Raw genomic sequence first — 18,450 nt, forward strand, 5'->3', positions numbered from 1 at the left:
CTACTGCCAAACCGCTGCCGCCTGACCCAGCATAACCCAGCAGGGGGCGGGCTGCGAGAAGGAACTGGGAGGGATCAGTGTGGCGGCCACCAAACTGCAATTCCAGATTTTGGAGGAACTCACTTGCCTCACTCTCACCTAGCAGTCTGGCTGGTGGAGGGGCAGGAAGGGGAGGAGACCCAGGGGAAGTGGCCCAAAGAGATACATTTTTTCAGCCTGAGAACAGAACTGGGGGGAAGAAGCCAAAGCTGAGTATCCCTTCTTCCCTCTTCCAGGAATCAGACTTTTCATCCCTCTTTGCACCTGGGGCAAAGAACACTGACTACATAAGACCATGCACCTCAAATCTAGACACATGGTTTAACACATGATAGAATATTTTAGATTGTACATCTTGAAGAAAATCTAGGACTCTACATCTATCCTTCTTAAAAAAGATAGTGGACTGAGGAGTCCCAAGGTAGAGAAAAAGATTAGAGGTGTGTCAGTCAGTAAGAAGCAGAGTTGAGAAAGAGAAAGGAAGAATGTCAATCTCCATTTTTACAGAGGGCTGTTTTTCAAACTGTGAGAATGCTGTTTTTCAAACTGGGTCTTGACCCATTAGTGGATGTATTGTAACCAATATTTTTTGACGGAATATAGAACAGAATAGAAATAGTTAGGGTAAATATTATTTCAGGTATGTACACACAGGATGTAAAATGTATTTGTTACTATGGATCATAATCAAAGTTTGAAAGCAGCTAACTTATGGGGCCATTTGTGATCAAAAAGGAATGAAAAAGATTCCTTCCCCCATACCCATTTAGGCAGTAAAAACAATGACACCCAACATCATCCTGCCTCCTGCTTTATTCTCCACAGAGCTGGCTTCCATGCACACCTCCTCTGATCTCATGCATGCTGATTCCAGGGTTCAGGTTCTCAGGTCTGTGGTCCATAACGTCAGGTGAAGCCCCACCCACACACCCATAGTGGCCAACCCACCACCCACCACAGCCCGTTGGAGGCTCTGGCAACCAGGGATGCTCTATTCCCTGAAAGAAGAAATTCAAGCATGAAATGCACACTTCTATACCCTCAGTCTCCTCCCACCCATGCCAAGATGCTAAAGATGATCCTCATCTATCTGGACTGGAGAAGATGGCTGCCTGCATAGGGGCAGGGAGAAGGCTGGAGGATGACTACACTTTGAAAGAGTGGTGTGGGAGTGAAGGAGAGATTCTGGAATCTGTAGAGTCCCACACTAGGAAACAACTGTGCACCACTATCCCACCATCCCACTTGCACTGGTATCTCTCTACCCCAGACCTTAGGAGAGTCATTCAACTCCTCTTTTCTGTCTCCATCTCATAAGTCAGACCCCTTCAGTCTACGTGCTCACTGATTCCTGTCTCCACCCAGTGATTCCCCATATCATGTCTTCTCAATTGACCTCACCTCAAAACGCTCTATGCCCCACAGGACTCCCTAGTGTCAGCTACCACATGGGGCAAGAGGAGACTCCAATTTCTATCCTTGAGCCTCCTTTCTCCCAAGCTCCTTCCCTCATCACCCTCAAACCACAACTCACAACAGAGAGATCCCATGTTCTTCAGGGCACAGGATGCCTCACTCCTCCTGGATGCTGAGGATTCGCAGTAGGATATTGTACACACCCTGTTCCATGTAGCCCTGAAGGCAGCATGAAAGAAACAAAAGGAGATGAAGAAAAGGAAATGAGAGAGACAGGAAAGGGAGAGTTTCTATGGTAGAGTAGGATGCTACTTACTAACTACGTGCCCTCACTTATACTACTTAACTTCTCAATAGCTGTTTCCTAATCTTTACAAGGAAGATAATCATGCCGACTTTTTAGAACTGCTGTGAAGGTTACAACTGTGAATATGGAGCAAAGCACCGGGTACACAATAAGTGTTCGATTCTTTGTAGTTATTATTATTCCTAATAAAGGAGCGAGCCACCCACCTCTTCTTCCTTGGCGAGGGATAAGCTGGCTCAGGAGGACACTGAGAAGGGGCATAGGGGACAGGCAAAAGCCTTACAGTCGATCAGGGAATTGAAAAGAAGGGGCAAACACCTCTCCCCCTCACATTCATGCATAACTTCTCTCAGTCTGCCTAATGAGATCCAGAAACCTGGTACTGGGACATCTAAAGTCCAGCTTCCTGAGAGACGAGTCTGTGCAGGTAAGAGAAGGGATGCCAAATGCAATGCCCCCTGGCCAGCTCTCTGCCTCTACCTGCCCCCAGGCTCACCTGAGCAGCATTCAGCAGATGATTCCTATAGGTGGAGATGATCTCTTCGTGGTTCTTCTGGGAATCCTGGGAGTGGGCATCAATGGGAGGTCATGTGCCCAGCCTCTCACACTCACCCTCATCCCCCAAGCATGAGGAACAATGAAGTGAAGTGCTCAGCTGTGCCAGGTAGGCTCCCTTGGCCCATCACTGGCTCAGCCTAGACCACTGCCTGGCCAGGCCTCTGGAATCCCCAGAATCTCTCCCACAGGTACATCACTTCCACTGTGCACCCTCTTCTCTAGCAGTGTCCATTCCCCTGAGGGCCAGACATACTTGCAGCTGTCGGGCAAGGTGAGCGTTTTCTCCCCGAACTGCTAGAATCTCCTCTGAAAGCTGCTCCAACTTCTTCAACAATTCCTTGATCTGAGGTCAAAAGGAAAGAAAAGGAACCAATGAGGCCCCAGTCATTTGCCACCCCAATACCACCCAAAGTCAAGGTGAGTTTCCTTTTATTGGGTATTTAATACCTGCCAGATACTTTTACACACATTGTCTCACTTAATACTCAAAAGAGCTCTTCTTCTGTTCTGAGAAGAACAATCCTTCTCTGAGAGAAGTATTATTATTCACATTTTGTAGATAAGGTGCCTGAGCTAAGTAATTTGTCAAAATCATACAGCTAATAAGTGATGAAATCATAATTTGAACCAAGATCTCTTTGAATTCATGGGCCACACTCTTAACTCTGTACTGGATCCTGACCTACTTTGGCCTACTGACCACTGAGGGAAATGGAGATGAGTTTCTGTGGTTTGTGAGACTGAGGTACAAATGCAGTTAACAATAACCAGCAGTAATAGAAATAGTGGTAGTAGGAATAATAAAACTAGCTAACTTCTACTGAGTACTAGCCATTTGCCAAAAATTGTCCTATTTTAAATATAATGTCTTATTTAATGTAATTCTCACAACTCTGTTATTATCCGCATTTTATAGATGAGAAAACTGAGGCTTAGATAACTCACCCAAGATCAATCATTTTTTTTTTTTTTTTTTGGCCACACCATGCAGCTTGTGGGATCTTAGTTCCCCGACCAGGGATCAAACCCAGGCCGCCTGCAGTGGAAGCCAGGAGTCCTAACCACTGGACCGCCAGGGAATTCCCAATCAGTTCGTTTTGAAATTGAAATTCAAATGCAGACAACCTCAGTTCGGACGGAGCCCACTACACTATTTTCTTTTGCTCATTTGTCTACTTTTATCTTCCCCTTCAACACCGACAGAAAATTCCTTTCTTTAATTAGCCCCACCCCACACTGATTCCTATTCTGTATAACGTTCCTTCTATTTTTATGTCCTTTATAGTCCGTAAAATGTATACTCCCTATATTTTTTAATCCTTATAAATTTGATCATGTACACAAACTTTGATAAGTCTGAATTCACTCACTGCACAGGTAGTTCTACAATTACTAAATTCATTTGTAAATTGATGTTTTCGAATTTGTAAAACATGTCTGTTGGAAGCCTGTAGACTTATATTCACTTTTGGAGCAATCATTAGGAAACTCGGGTATCTAACACAATGGTTTTCAAACTTTTGTTTTTCTCTGCATTGGCACCCTCTTTGCCAACGGAAATCTTTTGTAGAGCCCACTCTGACTGAAGTGGGAGGGGAGAAAGGGACTACAGTCTAGTCTACTTCTCTTAACCCGTCAGCAACCCCTACCCCAGGCACCTCCTCAGAACCCTAGCAAAACCACAGCATCCGCTGTCTTCGCAGGCTAATACACTACCTAAGTCAAATGCCGATTGAACCGTAGTACCCCGACGGTGGTAGCCCTGACCACACTGCTTCTGAACCCTGCGTCCCAAATGTTAATACCTAAGCCCTCCTTCTCTCTTGTATTTATAACTTACCTCACCTCCCATCTCAATCCCAGACCCCCTCAGACCCAGGAGAACAGAGTGCGGTCCTTGCAAATGACTGGTGTTCCGTTTGGGGTATTAATCGGACGGACCAAAGATAGATTCCGGTCAGCCAACCCTAAACAAACAGAAACCTGCCCTGACGCTCCCTTCGGCTGCCTGGTCTGCTCACCTTGGCCTCCTTGTCCCGGCCGGCCCCGATGAGATGCTCCACCTTCTCTTTCAGCAGCTCCGCCGTTTTCTCCAACTGCTCGGAGCGCAAGCGCAGCTCGCTGGCCTGGCGCTCCTGCTCCGCCGCGCGCGCGGCCAGGTCCCCGCTCCTGCGCCGCTCCTCGGCCACCGTCTCCCGCAGCCGACCCATCTCCCGGCAGGCCGTGTTATACTTTTCCAGCAGGGCCTTTAGCTCCCGGCCCCAAGCCTGGGCCTGGGCCACCAGTGAGCCCCGAGTTTTCTCGTGCTGCCGCAGACTGGCCGCCTCCCGGGCCCTGAGCTCAGCCACCTCCTCCGTGGCTTGGTAGAGCAGCTGCTTCAGCTTCCCGATCTCCTGGCTCTTCCCGCTCATCGTGGCCTGAACCGCCCGCAGCTCTTCCTCCAGCTTCCCCAGGTCTTGCTCCAGAGCTTCAACTTGGAGGGACGCTGAGGCCTCTGAGGAGGTGCCCGGTTCCCCACGTTGGGCAGGGGAGCCCCGCAGCTGCTGGTTTTCCTCTTCTAGCCGAGCCAGCACCTGCTGGGCCTCGCGGTGCCTGGCCACCAGGGCGCTGACGCAGGCCTGCAGCTCCTCCAGGGGCTCGGCCGCTGGGCACCGTGCACTCCCCCTGCCCACCAGGTCCGGGGGCAGGCAGTCCCACAGTCCCCGGAGGCCTCTGCTCTGGGAGGCCAGGCGCTTCCGCAACTTCTCGGTGGCCTCCTTCTCCAGGGCCAGTTCATCTGTCAGCAGCCCCACGCTCCACCACAACTGCTGTAGCTGGACCTGCGCCTCTGGCTTGGGCACGCACTCCCGCTGTAGCCGCTGGCTCAGGGACGGCAGCTCCCCCTGCAACCGCCGCCGCTCCCGGCCCAGCTCCCCCAACTCCTCCAGCAAATTACTGTTGCTCAGCCTCAGAGCTGACACCTCCTTCTCCAGCTGTCCCTCCGCCAGGCCCCCTCCTGGCATCTGTTCCCCTCCAGGGGCCCCTAGAGGCTCTCCGCAGGCCCCAGGAGCCCCTTCCTCCTTCCCTTCACCCTCTTTGGTGATGGCCCCTGGGCCTGCCTTTGGGGCTCCCTCTCTGGGCTCCTGGGCAGGGGCCTCAGGTTTCATCTGTAATCCTGCTTTTGCCCAATCCAGCCTCACCAGCACCCGCTCCAGCCTGGCCTCCATCTTCTCCCAGGCTGCTGCTGCGGCCTCAGCCCGGGACGTCCCCAGAGCTCCCTCCAGGTCTGGTCTTGATAAAGCCCCCCGGGCTGCATCCTTTTCTCGCCACACGGCAGCCAGCTCCTCCCTCAGCTGTAGCAGGAGCTGGTTCATGGCTGCTGTGCGCACTGGTTCAGCCACTGTGCCTGTTGGTTCAGCCCCTGGGGCCTGGGGCCTCGCCTTCTGGCCAGCATGCAGCTGGTCAGTATGATCAGGGCCAAGGGCCTGCCCACCATTGGTGGTCGGTTGCTGTCCTGTGGATTTCCCAGTGGTCTCAGACCTTGGGCTCTGGGGTGGCTCCTGTTCTTCTGGTTGGGACCTTCCATGGGCTTCATACTGGATCACCCCTCCAGCTGAATGCTCAGCCCTCTTGGAAGCTACTACTGGCTTTGCTGCAGCTGCGGCTGCTGCCTGTTGCTGCTTCTTTAGCTCTTGTACGCACTTAGCCAGCAGGTTGAGGGTACGACCCTGCTCCACGCCATCTCCTCCAGGCCGGAGACTAGAGCCCTGGTCTCCTGGAGCTCCGGGTTCTTGCGATAGGAGGAGCCCCAGCTCCCGAACCTGTTCTTGAATCTGGTTCTCCAGGCCCAGATAAGCTGCAGATTGAGCCTTACACTCTTCCGTATTTCGCAGCAGCTCCTGCTCCAACTGGGAAACTTTCCTCTGCTCCTCTTCATACTTCCACTTCCACTCCTCTGAACATGGATCTTCATCCTCTTCTTCCTCCTGCTCCTCCTCAGGCTCCGCTCTCCATGGAGAACCCACCTGAGGCTCAGATGGAGAGGCCTATGGAGAAAAAGGAACAGTGAAGTAAACCCGGGCAGCTAGCCCAAGAGGGCCTTTCTTCTCTTAAGACTGTCTCGATGCCCCGGTGATCACTGCCTGGGAGATATCCCAGCGGGAAAGCCTGGGGTGGGTCAGAAGCAAAAGGAGAAGGCACTTAGGGTCTTACCTGGGATGCAAGATCTGGATGTTGAACTAACCCCTGACCTATATGAAAAGACATGGGGAAAATGAGAGAGGAGACAGGGCCCACATGCTTCTAGCCCACACTCTGCCTTCAGACTTTCTCTGAAAGGAGTGGCCCCTCAGTGTTAATCCTTTACCACACATGTCGAATAGGGAAAGCCACCCCTATTTGATGGATCCCTAGCTGTCCAGCAACCTTCGTTTCCTATCTCAGAGATATGCCAGCTCATTCATTTCATTCACTCACTTATTTATTGGACACTGTGCCAGGCACTGTTATAGGCACCAGGACCTCAATGGTGAGCAAAACAGAGCTGGCCTGTCATCTGAGGGGGTTACAGTCTAGTAGGGGAGAGAGAGAGATTGACCATCAAATCACATAAATAGATGTACAATTGCAACTCATAAATGCTAGCAATAGTGCTAGCCAGAGTTGCCTTCAGTGAGAGACAAGGCTGCTTTGAAGAATTTTGTGACCGTGCTTTTGGGAATTTGGTGTCATCTCAGAGCAGCAGCAATAAATAAGTAAACTCTCAACTAAAGTGACAATTATTATTTCCATGGAAACAAATGGGATTCTAAGACGCTTCTCTGATTCTAAGGCTATCGGGGAGCATCTTGAGGTTACAAAAGGGTATTGGCTTTACCTCCCCGCCCCTGCCGGTTCAGGGCCTGCCGCAGCAGCCTCCACAGTATCTTGTCTTGTGTGCGTAGAGCATAATGCAAAGCATCATGCCCCGTGCTGTCCACCGCCCCTGCATCTGCTCCATAGCTCAGGAGCAGTTCAGCCACCTCAGTGCTGCCTTTTTCACAGGCCAGGATCAGAGCCGATCTATGGGTTGGGACAAATCTGAGCATAAGCTTTTCTCATGGAATCCAGGAGTCCTGGTTTCAAAAAATCCACTCACAAGGTCAGCTCTCACTCAGTGTGGTCAGGAGAACCACAGACCAACACCAGCCAGTGACAAAGCATGAGGCCAGACCAGAACTTTTCAAATGTCATTCCTTGGAGCTGTAGCATCAGAAAGCAGGGGGCCAATTGGAAGGGCTCCACTTCCATCTGTTTTATATATTGAGGTTGTGCATAAATTCTTTACTGGGGAAAAAGTATTCCATTGCTTGGAAGATAGTTCGAAAACCAGTAAATTAAACTAGTGGATCCAGAGGTATTGATTCTACTTCCAGAGTCACCTATGCCAGGAAGATGGCAGTGTCAGCAACAGAATAGGAAAGTATAAGGAAAACGTTCTCAACTTACCAAGAGGAAAACAGTGAAGCAACAAGCAGTGCTCTTCTGAACCACCACTGAGAAGGAGAGAGGTTCCCAAGAAAACAGAGACCAACCTGCCTTCTTCCCCAATACACACACACACACACACACACACACACACACACTTTGCCCAGTGGCTCCTTTCTAGATTGGTCAGGGTCGGGATTGGGGGTGGGAAGACGGGGAAGGCTCACTTGTCATTCTTGTCAGTGACATTAACCCGGGCGCCTCTCTGCAGTAGCTGTGAGCAGATAGCTGCGTGACCACCCAGCGATGCAATCATCAGGGGTGTACGTCCATCCTACACAGATTGTGGGAAGGGGGTTCACGAGGAGCCGGGGGAACCAGGGCTTTGACACAATGCAACCAACTCCCCTGTTCCCGCACCTCTCCAGGAAAAAGCCCCAATGCTGGGGCTAAATACTCCTTCTCAGAGGGTTAGAAGCTCTCCAGAAGATAAGCCTTAACCTCTCTGTGTGGAAGAGGAGGAGGGGCATGGGGAGAAGGAAGAGGAGGTGGTGCTACGCAACCCCTGGTCATGGAACTTGGCTAATTAAGTTCAGAGAAAGCAGCAGCCTCCCCATGTAGGGCCCTGCCCAGCTGCCCAGCTGACACTCACGTTATCCAGGACATCCAGGAAGGCTTCGTGATCACACAGGAGGAGCACGCTTGAGGCACAGCCAGAGAAGGCTACGGAGGGTTGCGGGATGATCGGGTTAAGGGGAAGCAGGAAGGACACCTAGTCAGACCATGACGCAGCATCCCCTCCGACCGTTTCAGCAGTCAGCTCTGGCCTGCCCTTCCCACCAAACGTTATCCCCCGCTCCCTCCCCACCCTCTGGTCCCTGCAGCCCTGTTTCCCACCAGTCCCCTGGCACACACCTGCCCAGTGCAGTGGACTACGATTTTCCACATCTACAGCATCTTCATTGGCACCATGCTGCAAAGAGCCACAAAGGGAAGCAGCATGGAGCGTGGTGTCAACATTCTCATCCCAAACCCCCTTTTGGGTCACTAGCTTTCACAGTACTGTGGGGAGGGGTAGGAGGACCATGACTTTGGCCAACTACTAGGCAAGTCCAATTTATTCCTTGCAGATGATAGGCAGCCTTGAATTTCAGCCCTGGTTCATAAACCTAGGGCCTAAGAAAAATCAGGTTATAGGTAGATAAACATGTTAGGGAAAATGACACCTGAGTCTATGTCTGGTATTTTAGGATCATAACTGGGAAATTTGGAAAGGGCCAGGAAGTACAAAGCAGAACATCCATTTGCACAATGGCCTGTTGAACTGTGTCTTTGAACTTTGGGAGACTTATTTCTGAATTGTCCACCTGTCATTTCACATGTATATTTCTCTTTGTACCCCTACACCACAAACCCCTCAAAACAGACAGCAGGCTTTGGGTTTAATGTGAACACCTCTGCCATCCTTCCACCTGCCCATCATCACAGCAGTTAGTCTCTGCAGTGCCTCTGCCAGTGGCTGAGCTCAATACATGCATATTGACTGACTGGCAGTCAGTCCCTGGCAACTGCTGCTTTACGACATGCCCTCAAGGGCAGCATTAAGCAGGGTGCCTGCACATAGCAGGTGTTAAATAAATGTTGGCGAACTAATGAATAAGTGATTACTAGCTCTCTTATTGGGGATGAGAGGGGTACATTTGACCAAATATTGCTGGTGAGTACAAGACAGAGTAAGGAGTCTCTGGGTCCTCTTCTTCCTTTCACAGGAGTAGTATCAGGGGTTGCTCTTACCTGCAGCAGGACCTTGACACACTGTGGCTGGCAGGAAATGGTGGCCGAGTGCAGGGCGGTGCTCCCTGGAAAGGGAAAGAAGGGGAGAGGGAGGGTGGGTGGCCCCATGCATACCAATGACTCACAGGGAGGGAAGGCAAGAGACGCACAGATAATCAGAGGGAGATTAGACAGAGAGGCTCTCAGCCACATGGAGCCAGAAATTCCTGTTCCCCAAGTGCCTGGTACCTGCGGTGGAGGTGGGAATGGGGGTGAGCTAGGCCCAGCTTGCAGGGAGTGGAACCCCTGGAAGGAGACTGGCCAGAACTTATGAGGAGAGAAGCTGGAGGGCTGCAGTTGGAGCCTCCAGCAGGGCCCAGCACTGGCCCCCCACCCCCCGACTGCTGCTGTAAAGGGAAAAGCAAGCAGCATGACCCAGTGCTTTAGTCTAACTCACCATCCTCATTCTTGCTGTTGACGTCAGCCCCATTTGCAAGTAGTATAGTCAGACATTCTGTCAGGCCTTTGGAGGCTGCCAGATGAAACCTGCCAGAATCAACGCCGAGAGGCAGAAGGATGAAGGGACCAGGGGATGAGGAATGGGAGAACCTGAATAAGCACTGCCTACTAAGCTCCGTCACCCCGAAGCCAATCCCAAAAGCAGAGAGGGAAGCTCCCGTAGCCTGACTTTCTGAGAAAGAGAAGCCTATATAAATGGCCTACCATTAAAACTTCAGAGGAGGCTGGGAGCAAAGGTAGAAATAAGAGCTACAGGTCTCAAGCAATCTCAGAGTACTGCAGGGGTGTCCAGGGAACACATAATTACCTGTAACTCAGCACAGGACACTTAGCAGACTGGAAGTGTCACAGAGTGGGCCAGAGCAGAGGGCTGGACATTTGCAGGCTGACTTGGGAAGAGACAAGGGCTAATATCCCTCTTGTCCTAATCACTCCTTCCAGCCACATGACTCTCATGGCCACCACTGCACTCCTAATTTCTCAAGCATACACACCCTCCTATTTGTACAATGAAGAAATACTCTATTTAGTGTATGTTTCAGTTTTCCGTTTGTTTCATGGGCTTTATGTCCTTTTTTGGTCAATTTTGTTGATGTGGGTCGTGAGGTGTGTGGACCTCAGGGACAATATCTTCTTCCCCCACTTTGCGCAGCACTTGATATGTAGCGAAGATTTATTGATATACTTGCTAATTAAGACAAAAAAGGGCTCTGACATTGTAGGCATTTCCTGGTCTTACATCATATTGGGGTTTGGGGTCTTTAAAGAGAACCACATACCAAGGGTGGGGATCAAGAAGGCTTACTTACGGGGACTGGCCGTTCGAGTCTAGCTTGGTGGGTCGGGCAGATTTCTTGGAGGCTAGAGCAGCCACGCATCCCACGTCCCCCCGCTGCACTGCCTCCAGAAGCTTCTGATCACGGCGGTTCCATCTCTCCACCTGGTCCAGAGCCACAGATTGTGTGAATATAAGAGGCGGGGGTAGAGTGGAGAAAGAAAAGAAGAACATGGTTAGGATGCCAAGCAAGGGAAAAGGGACATCCCTGAGATCCTTTCAATGTTCCACAAGTCACTCAGTCTAGATCATTTAGTCCTTCTAGGTGGGCCAGTTAAATAGTCACCAACTCATATGCCACTGGGGACTACCGCCAGTTATTGCCAGCCCTGGCCCGAAAGGTGCTTGGACTACTGAATTAAAAATCATTTTTGAGGACTGAATGCATAGTATTTCAAATGTCTTTTTATCAGCATTATGATTATTGTTGTTAGGTGCACAACCTCCTAGCAATCGTAGCCACGACTCCTTTCCCTTTTGCTCTTTAGGTCTTGCTGGAGCAAACTGAACCAAACTGACCACTCCGGACTGGGTTCACCTTGCCTCTCAACGCCCCAACCCCCGTGCTCCTCTGTTTCTTTGTTCTCAGATGTTTGAGAAATCAAGGCACCTAGCTTTGGGTCATAGCTAGGAGTCCAAATACCTATCCATAGCATGTCTACCCATTGGCTTTGGGGCACAAAACTAGGAGCAGAAGCACAGAGTTTTCGTTTTCCTTTCTCATACCTATGCCCTCTGGCTAGTCCTTCTTCCCCTTCCATGGCAACAACCACCAAAAGGCAAAGACAGGTCTCTAGCTAGGCTTGAGGAGGCAGCTCCCCTCCTCCACCCTTCCCTCCCTCCTCATTTTCCTGGCAGGGTGCAGCTGTCCCAGACAACAGCCATACCTGGGCACGCACTGTTCTACCATGCCAGCTTGACTTTTTCAGGTGGAGGGGTAATTACAATAACTGAAGTATCACAGGACATGAAAGAGCTGTGTAAAAACATCCAGAGCTGAAAGCACGGAAAAGCCTGGTTTGGTCCAGAGAGGAAAGGAAAGGAAAGGAAAGGAAGAAAGGAGGCAAAAATCTGTGGAATGGTGAAAATGGCCCTAGGTGAATATTTGTCAGCAGGCCTAAGTTCACGGCCTGGTTCAGCTACTTCAGTAATTCACATACTTCAGCTATGTGACCTATAGTAAGCCACTGAACACCTCTAATCTGTTTCCTCATCTATAAAATGTGGAAAATAATAACTAACTCATCATGCTGTGAGTATTAAATGAGCTAACGTATATAAAATCTCTCTGTAAACTGTAAAAAGCTATACAAGTGTATGGCATCCTTATAAAAAAACAGGAAGCAGTGTGGGACTGGTGGCAGGGCACATTGCATTTTATGAGGTGTAATTGCAACAAGAAGAGGCTATAGGAGGAGGTGGGGAAAAAAGGGTCTATGGAAGCCAACTCATTTTCAGATACATAGCCAGGGCAAATTATTAATCGAGAACAGGAAAGATTTTAAATGCCTAAACCATAAAATTATCTAAGGTAGATGGATTCTGAGGTAATACTCGTGAGGTAATTCCTCGTAGCCCTTTTAAGTGCAATTTCAATTACCCTCTCAACATCCCTGGAAAGTAGTTAGGGCTGATATTATTTTATCTAGTTGACAGAGAAGAAACTGAAGCACACTGAGGTTAGATAACTGTCCAGGGTCACACCACAAAATAGTGGTAAAATTGAGATTAGAACCCAGGCCATCAGATGCCCTATTCTAGTTCTCACCACCAGGTCATTTACTACGGAGCTATGGAAGGTTTACTTATTTTCAAATAAACAGTCTAAGACCACCTCCAGGGTAAAGCCACCCACCTTCAGACACTACTCCGTACAAGGAGAAGAGTCTCCAAACAGGTTAATTCTCAAAGGACATAATAAGCAAAATGACTGCTCCACATACCAACAAACTGAGATGTAATAACACGTTATCCAATGCCCCCTGGGGGGCCATATCACCCTCAGAAAAAGCAGACAGCTAGAACTACACCTCCATCACAGGACACCACCATCAGCTGACCTCACTCTGAAGTTCTCTGTTTAAAATCCTGATTCTAACACTTTCTATCCTTGTGAATTGAGGCATGTAACAACTTCTTTGAACCTCAGTTTGCTAATAAAATAACACTGTATAAAGCACCTAGCACTGTCTGTCACGTAGTAGGTACACAATAAATGTTAGTCCTAATCCCCATCCTTCCTAGCCTTGCTTGGCACATTTTGGATGTTCCTGGGCTCAGAATTCTCTATCCAGGGGAGTGGGAGGAAGGGATCTTGATCATATCGGGTAATGTATGCCAATCAAGCTGTATAGATGGTAAAGGTGCTTCTTAGCAAGGTAGATAATTCTCTTTCCAGCTAGATAGTTCTAAATCCACCCAATTTACTTCCTATAATCTTGTTATACCAAGAAGAATTTAGAATAGGTAGAAATTCTTCACAGACAAACCTCTGCAGAGCTAGGGTGAAGAAGAACAGAGGGAACTTCCCTGGCAGTCCAGTGGTTAAGACTCTACACTCCTAATGCAGGGGGGCACGGGTTCAATCCCTGGTAGGGGAACTAAGATCCCGCATGGCCACATGGCACGTACCAAAAAAAAAAAAAAAGAACAGAGGGTTGCTTCCGAATTCCAAGATCCAGTCTATTGTTCACCCCAGCACCTTGGGAAAGAGGATAACCAACACAGCCTCAAGGGAGCAATCACCAAATCAATCAGCAGACTCAGAACAAGGATAAGCTTTGTATCTCCGGTAGGATTGGGGGGGTGGCTTTGTAGAAGTAACTGCAGCCTCTCCTTATCTCTGGTCGTGTGTCTGTGACCACCAACAGTAGAGAGAGAAACAGCAGAGAGAGTGGCTACCTCTGTAGGACAGGTGAATGGAAATGGATATGCTGCCCTGGAGGAACCAGGAGCTGTCTCTCAATTTTTAAAATGCAATTGAGGGCTTCCCTGGTGGCGCAGTGGTTGAGAGTCTGCCTGCCAATGCAGGGTACACGGCTTCGAGCCCTGGTCTGGGAAGACCCCACATGCCGCGGAGTGACTGGGCCCGTGAGCCACAGCTACTGAGCCTGTGCGTCTGGAGCCTGTGTTCCGCAACAGGAGAGGCCGCGACAGTGAGAGGCCCGCGCACCGCGATGAAGAGTGGCCCCCGCTTGCCACAACTAGAGAAAGTCCTCGCACAGAAACGAAGACCCAACACAGCCATAAATAAAATTTAAAAAAAAAAATTTTAAATGCAATTGACATTCCTCTAAGCTGATCCAGTGCCTACTGTTTAAAGCTATTTTCTGACTTACTTCCTACATAGGCAGAGTAAGCTGCCTATGTAAGACACCCTCAAAGGTATCCTCTACTTGACTAAATCAAAATGAGATTATAGGAGCTGGCTTTTGTTTGTTTGTTTCTTAAACTTCCTATACGTATTCTGGATGACTTAGATTAATCTTTAAATGATCACAGATCCTTCAGTCCTTATCTCAATCTGAGGGTGCAATCTGGATCCAGGGGTGGGAGCGGGGATGGAAAGGGGCAATATTCTGCCATGACTGGGAAGCCAGGCTTTGGGAGTGGTCAGGAAGGCTGTCACACTATTTCTCTGACAAACTGGTTCAGAGCGGTTAGCCACCCAGGGAGTGGAGGAATTTATCATGAGAAGTGTGGGGAAGTTTCAAGAGGAAACAATTTACAGCTTAAACTGGTCTATTTTCAATCTCACTGGATCCATACCCTGACTGAGAAAACAGTTTTCTTTCCAGCTAAGTAGTTCTAAGTCCACCTAATTTACTACCTATAATCTTGTACTAAGAAGAGTTTAGAATGGGTAGAAATTCTTCATGGCCAAACCTCTGTAGAGCTGGGATGAAGAAGGACAGAGGAATGCTTTAAAATTCCAACATTCAGCCCATTGTTCATCCCAGCATCCTGAAAAGTAGCCATTGACCAACAATTGAAGAATCAGGAAGAATGAGATAGTTTCCTGATTCCTAAGGAGCAGGCAGACTCCACAAACCTGAAAGGGCAGGGCAATGTGGAGGACTTTCAGTAACTAAGGAAGAGTCCATGTGAATAAGAAAATCATCCTGAGTTAAGACATTCTGGGTAGCCTCAGTTTCTGGTACCTTTACTAGTCATTCAGTAAATGTCTTTTTTTTTTTTTTTTCACACACACACACACACACACACACACTGTATTTTATTTTTACAAGAGATAAATAGACTGACACCAAGCATTGTACATGGATGACCACAACAAAAGCAACAATGATTGCAATTACGAAACATGAAACACACTCATACTACGTCATAATATTGACATTCAGTCCAGTAATCCTCCAGTAAATGCCTTTTGATTGGTTGATTAATGTGTGGAAACTAAGTGGGGAAGCAAACGTTAAGTGGGACGAGAACAGGCCTCAACAGAGTTCCTACTCTTGCCTCGTAGGTCACTTCCAGGCCTCTGTGGCCTGCCCATGCAGAGTGAGCTGAGCATTTCTCACGTTTGCTCAATGAATGACACCACAAAGTCAAGTTAGGCTAAGCAATATTACTACAGGTAGTCGACTACTTCACTTCAAAATGAACCGTCATCCCAGTCTCCACACAAAATTTCATCCCTAGCTAGGGGGTCTCTCTGTAAGAGATCTTCAGAGAAGAAGAAGCTATATACCCTCCCTTAGCCACTCCCTTCTGTAGTCTTCCTCCGTGTGTTTTGTTCTGGGAGGACATGGGGAGGACAGTGACTTCTCCTGGGAACTCTCAGAGTGAATCCATTTTATCCTCTTCGCCTCTCACCATTACCGTTCCCCAGCTCAGTCAAAGGAAGCAGAGAGTATAGGCCCTAAACAACTGGGTGAGGGTCTAGAATGAAGGAAGATTCTGGGGAGAAGCAGGCAGAAGGCCTTGACTGGCCCAAGAACCAGTGTGATGACCAGGCACTGCAGTGAACTGGCCAGAGTGGAGTCTGCAGGCAATTTACCCACTCCTTGGGGAGCAGCCAGGCAACTGTCCTCCTCTGGCAGAGCCTGTCAGGCTGGCCAGGCCGGACTGCAAGATTAACCTGCAGAGAGCAGGCAGAAGGAGGTCGGGGAGTTGAACAGCCACTGGACAGAGAGGAGCAGAGCTTGAAGGGGAGAACAGGAGAAGGCTGCTGCTGTCAGAGCACCGATTGGAAAGAGGTTTGGAGTGATGTCTGAGAGCCAGTGGTGGTGATGAGAGAATGGAAGTGGAAGTGGCATGGGGTGAGATGGGGGCAAGGACAGAGAAGACTCTATGAGGAAGGGCTAGGGGAAGGCACGGGGCTGGAAGTACTTGCTGGACTGAGAGCCAGGATAGGGCCATACAGGAGGGCGGGCTTGTGAGGACAAGGCAGGGCTGGTAAATGGGGCGTGGGGCAGTACTTGGGAGATAGAAAGGGGCTTGGGGCTGAGCAGGGGCTGGGGATAGGACAGATGCTTGAAGGTAGTTCAGTACTGGGAAACAGAGAAGTAGAGAACAGAGCCTTTGGGAGGTGGCAGGGGCTGCCGGAAACATATCAGAAGTTGGGGGTGTAGAGGCTTGGAGGACAAGAAAGGGCCAAGGGAAAGGACCTTGGGGGGTACAGGGTCTTGAGGAAGGCAGGGCGGGAGGGCTGCACTGCGGGAGCGGAAGAGCTAGAAAGACCGATAAAGAGAAAAGGCGACGGTGCGTGGAGATGGGACTCAGGACTTCTGTCACCACAGGGCTTGGACCCCAGCCCCATGCCCATCCTCCCAGACATTGTAGCACATACCGCCACTTGTGAGCTGGAGCAGGAGAAGATGCGCTTCATGGCCGGGGCCGGGGCCACGGGGGGACGGGGACGCGCGGAGAGCGGGGTCACAAGTTCCTGAACCCACCGGACTCGTCTGCAGCTGTGTAAGAGAGCTGTCAAAAGCAAACCGGGACCCGCCCCAGGACCCACCCCGTTCAATCAGAAGCAAGAATCCGAGGGCTGGGCTTAAAACTCCGCCCCTGGCCCAGCCGCACTCCGCCGTTGCGGAGGCAAAAATCCTGCAGTCTCCGCCGGGGCTTGGTCTCAAACCTCACCCTCCCAAACCGAACCCACCCCCAGCTCCGACCTGCTCAATCGCAAAAGGGACTCCCAAGTCCCCAGACCCGGGCTCCGGCTAAAACTCCTCCCCCTGCCCCGCCCCGCCCCGCCCCTCCCCGCAGTTCCAGGCTGCGGCTCCACCCCAAGCCCCGCCTCAGCCCCGCCCCCCGGAGCGCAGCCGCAGGAGTCTCCCGGCGTGCACGCCTCTTAGCAACTGTCGCATTTAACCACTGGTGACGACGATTTGATTATATCCAGAGACGTTTGCCAACTTAGTTACTTCTGCTTCCTCCCACCATTCCGCGGCCAAAAACCCGGGCACAAAGAAGGATTTGAAGAGAGCAGTTTGGAAACGGGAGGAGATTGTAGTGCCGAGCAAAGGACTGAACGTGGATGATGCACGACCCACCGCAACGTGGAGAAAGGGAACCCAGGCCTAATATCCCAACGCACCTCTACGTTAGAAAAGGGCACAGGGAGAGGAGCGATTTTTTTTTTTTTATTTTAAGCATTCCCTTCCACAAAAATACTCACAAAACTGTCTTCACTATTTCCACTGCCCTTTAAATTCAGATTCTCAGCAATTCGTGCTTGAACAGTCAGTCTACCCGTCTCTCTTTTCTCCTCCCTTCAGTCAGAGAGAGCACACTCAAATGCATATGAAAGCCTACAGGATAAAGTTCAGAGTTCTTAACGTGGTTTACTAGGCTCTTCAGGAGCTGCACTCTGCCTGTTCAAGTCTCATCTCTCACTACTTTCACAAACAGTCTAATGCTCAGGCTGCTCTAATCTACTACAATTCCCTTCCCGACTGGTGATTAATCCTCCCTGGAATGCCTCCTCTCACACTTGGTGGCCCCTCAAGACTTTTTTTTTTTTTTTTTCTGTAAACTTTTAAAATCCCTCCAACCTCACCTAAAAAAGTGTGCCTCTTGTGTGCGACACATTTCTAATACTGATATGTCATCTAGCAACCAGGTCTCTGTATTTTCCATTATATGTTTACATGTTTGTTTCCCCTACTAGACTGGGCTCTTTGATGGTAGGAGTTGCATTTTATATTATTCAAATTGCCTAGCACATATTAGGTGCTTAATGTCTGATGAGTGAATGAACAAAAGAATGAATAAAGGAACAAAGGAGCAACGATGAGAAGAAAGCAACACCTGTGTGTCTGAGGAGAGTCTGGTGTTTCTACAGTTGCTTCTCAAACTGGCTCTGCTTCAAAGGAAGAAAGAGGTAACAGGCTTTTTGAAGAATAGGTTGAGGTTAGAGAAAGTCCCGTTCTGGTGCTGAGGAATAGAGAAGAGAGGGATCTCTAGGTGGAGAAAAATATTAAAAGTACTTTTTTAATCATGTGGAGAGAGAATTAGATGAACCAGTCCTCAAGGATATCCATCTCCCTTTGCAGGCTGACTGGGGATAAAGAGGGGAAGTCTGTCAACATAA

At 49.6% G+C, this 18,450-nt stretch overlaps 1 protein-coding gene across 3 annotated transcripts; it reads right to left on the reverse strand.

Annotated features, from left to right (window-relative positions):
- Positions 1-834: 834 nt before the first annotated feature.
- On the reverse strand, positions 835-17,056 carry ANKRD35 (ankyrin repeat domain 35). Of its 3 annotated transcripts, none has more exons than XM_059929582.1 (15): positions 17,030-17,056; positions 16,702-16,822; positions 10,867-10,997; positions 9,996-10,084; positions 9,560-9,624; positions 8,681-8,738; positions 8,418-8,488; positions 7,993-8,099; positions 7,176-7,360; positions 6,512-6,549; positions 4,342-6,345; positions 2,574-2,663; positions 2,259-2,324; positions 1,574-1,674; positions 835-1,037 (listed from the first exon to the last, which is right to left on the reverse strand). In XM_059929582.1, exons 2-14 carry the CDS (start codon positions 16,738-16,740, stop codon positions 1,612-1,614), a joined length of 3,006 nt encoding a protein of 1,001 aa, XP_059785565.1. In that variant the 5' UTR covers positions 16,741-16,822; positions 17,030-17,056; the 3' UTR covers positions 835-1,037; positions 1,574-1,611. The 3 variants fall into 3 exon arrangements, with proteins under 3 accessions (XP_059785565.1, XP_059785557.1, XP_059785572.1); XM_059929574.1 differs by having other exon boundaries at positions 16,702-16,816; positions 17,030-17,055; XM_059929589.1 differs by lacking the exons at positions 6,512-6,549; positions 7,176-7,360; positions 7,993-8,099; positions 17,030-17,056 and having other exon boundaries at positions 16,702-17,004.
- Between the last annotated feature and the right edge of the window lie 1,394 nt (positions 17,057-18,450).

This window comes from Balaenoptera ricei, chromosome 1, assembly GCF_028023285.1.
Source record: "Balaenoptera ricei isolate mBalRic1 chromosome 1, mBalRic1.hap2, whole genome shotgun sequence".
NCBI classification, from domain to species: Eukaryota; Metazoa; Chordata; class Mammalia; order Artiodactyla; family Balaenopteridae; genus Balaenoptera; species Balaenoptera ricei.

Coding starts and splice junctions, on each gene's coding strand:
- ANKRD35 (XM_059929582.1), bottom strand. CDS start 16,740: ATGAAGCGCATCTTCTCCTGCTCCAGCTCACAAGTGGCG. Junction 6,550..7,175: donor GAACCGGCAGGGGCGGGGAG/GTAAAGCCAATA, acceptor CTTTTCATATAG/GTCAGGGGTTAGTTCAACAT. Junction 2,664..4,341: donor GCCGGGACAAGGAGGCCAAG/GTGAGCAGACCA, acceptor TTTTGACCTCAG/ATCAAGGAATTGTTGAAGAA.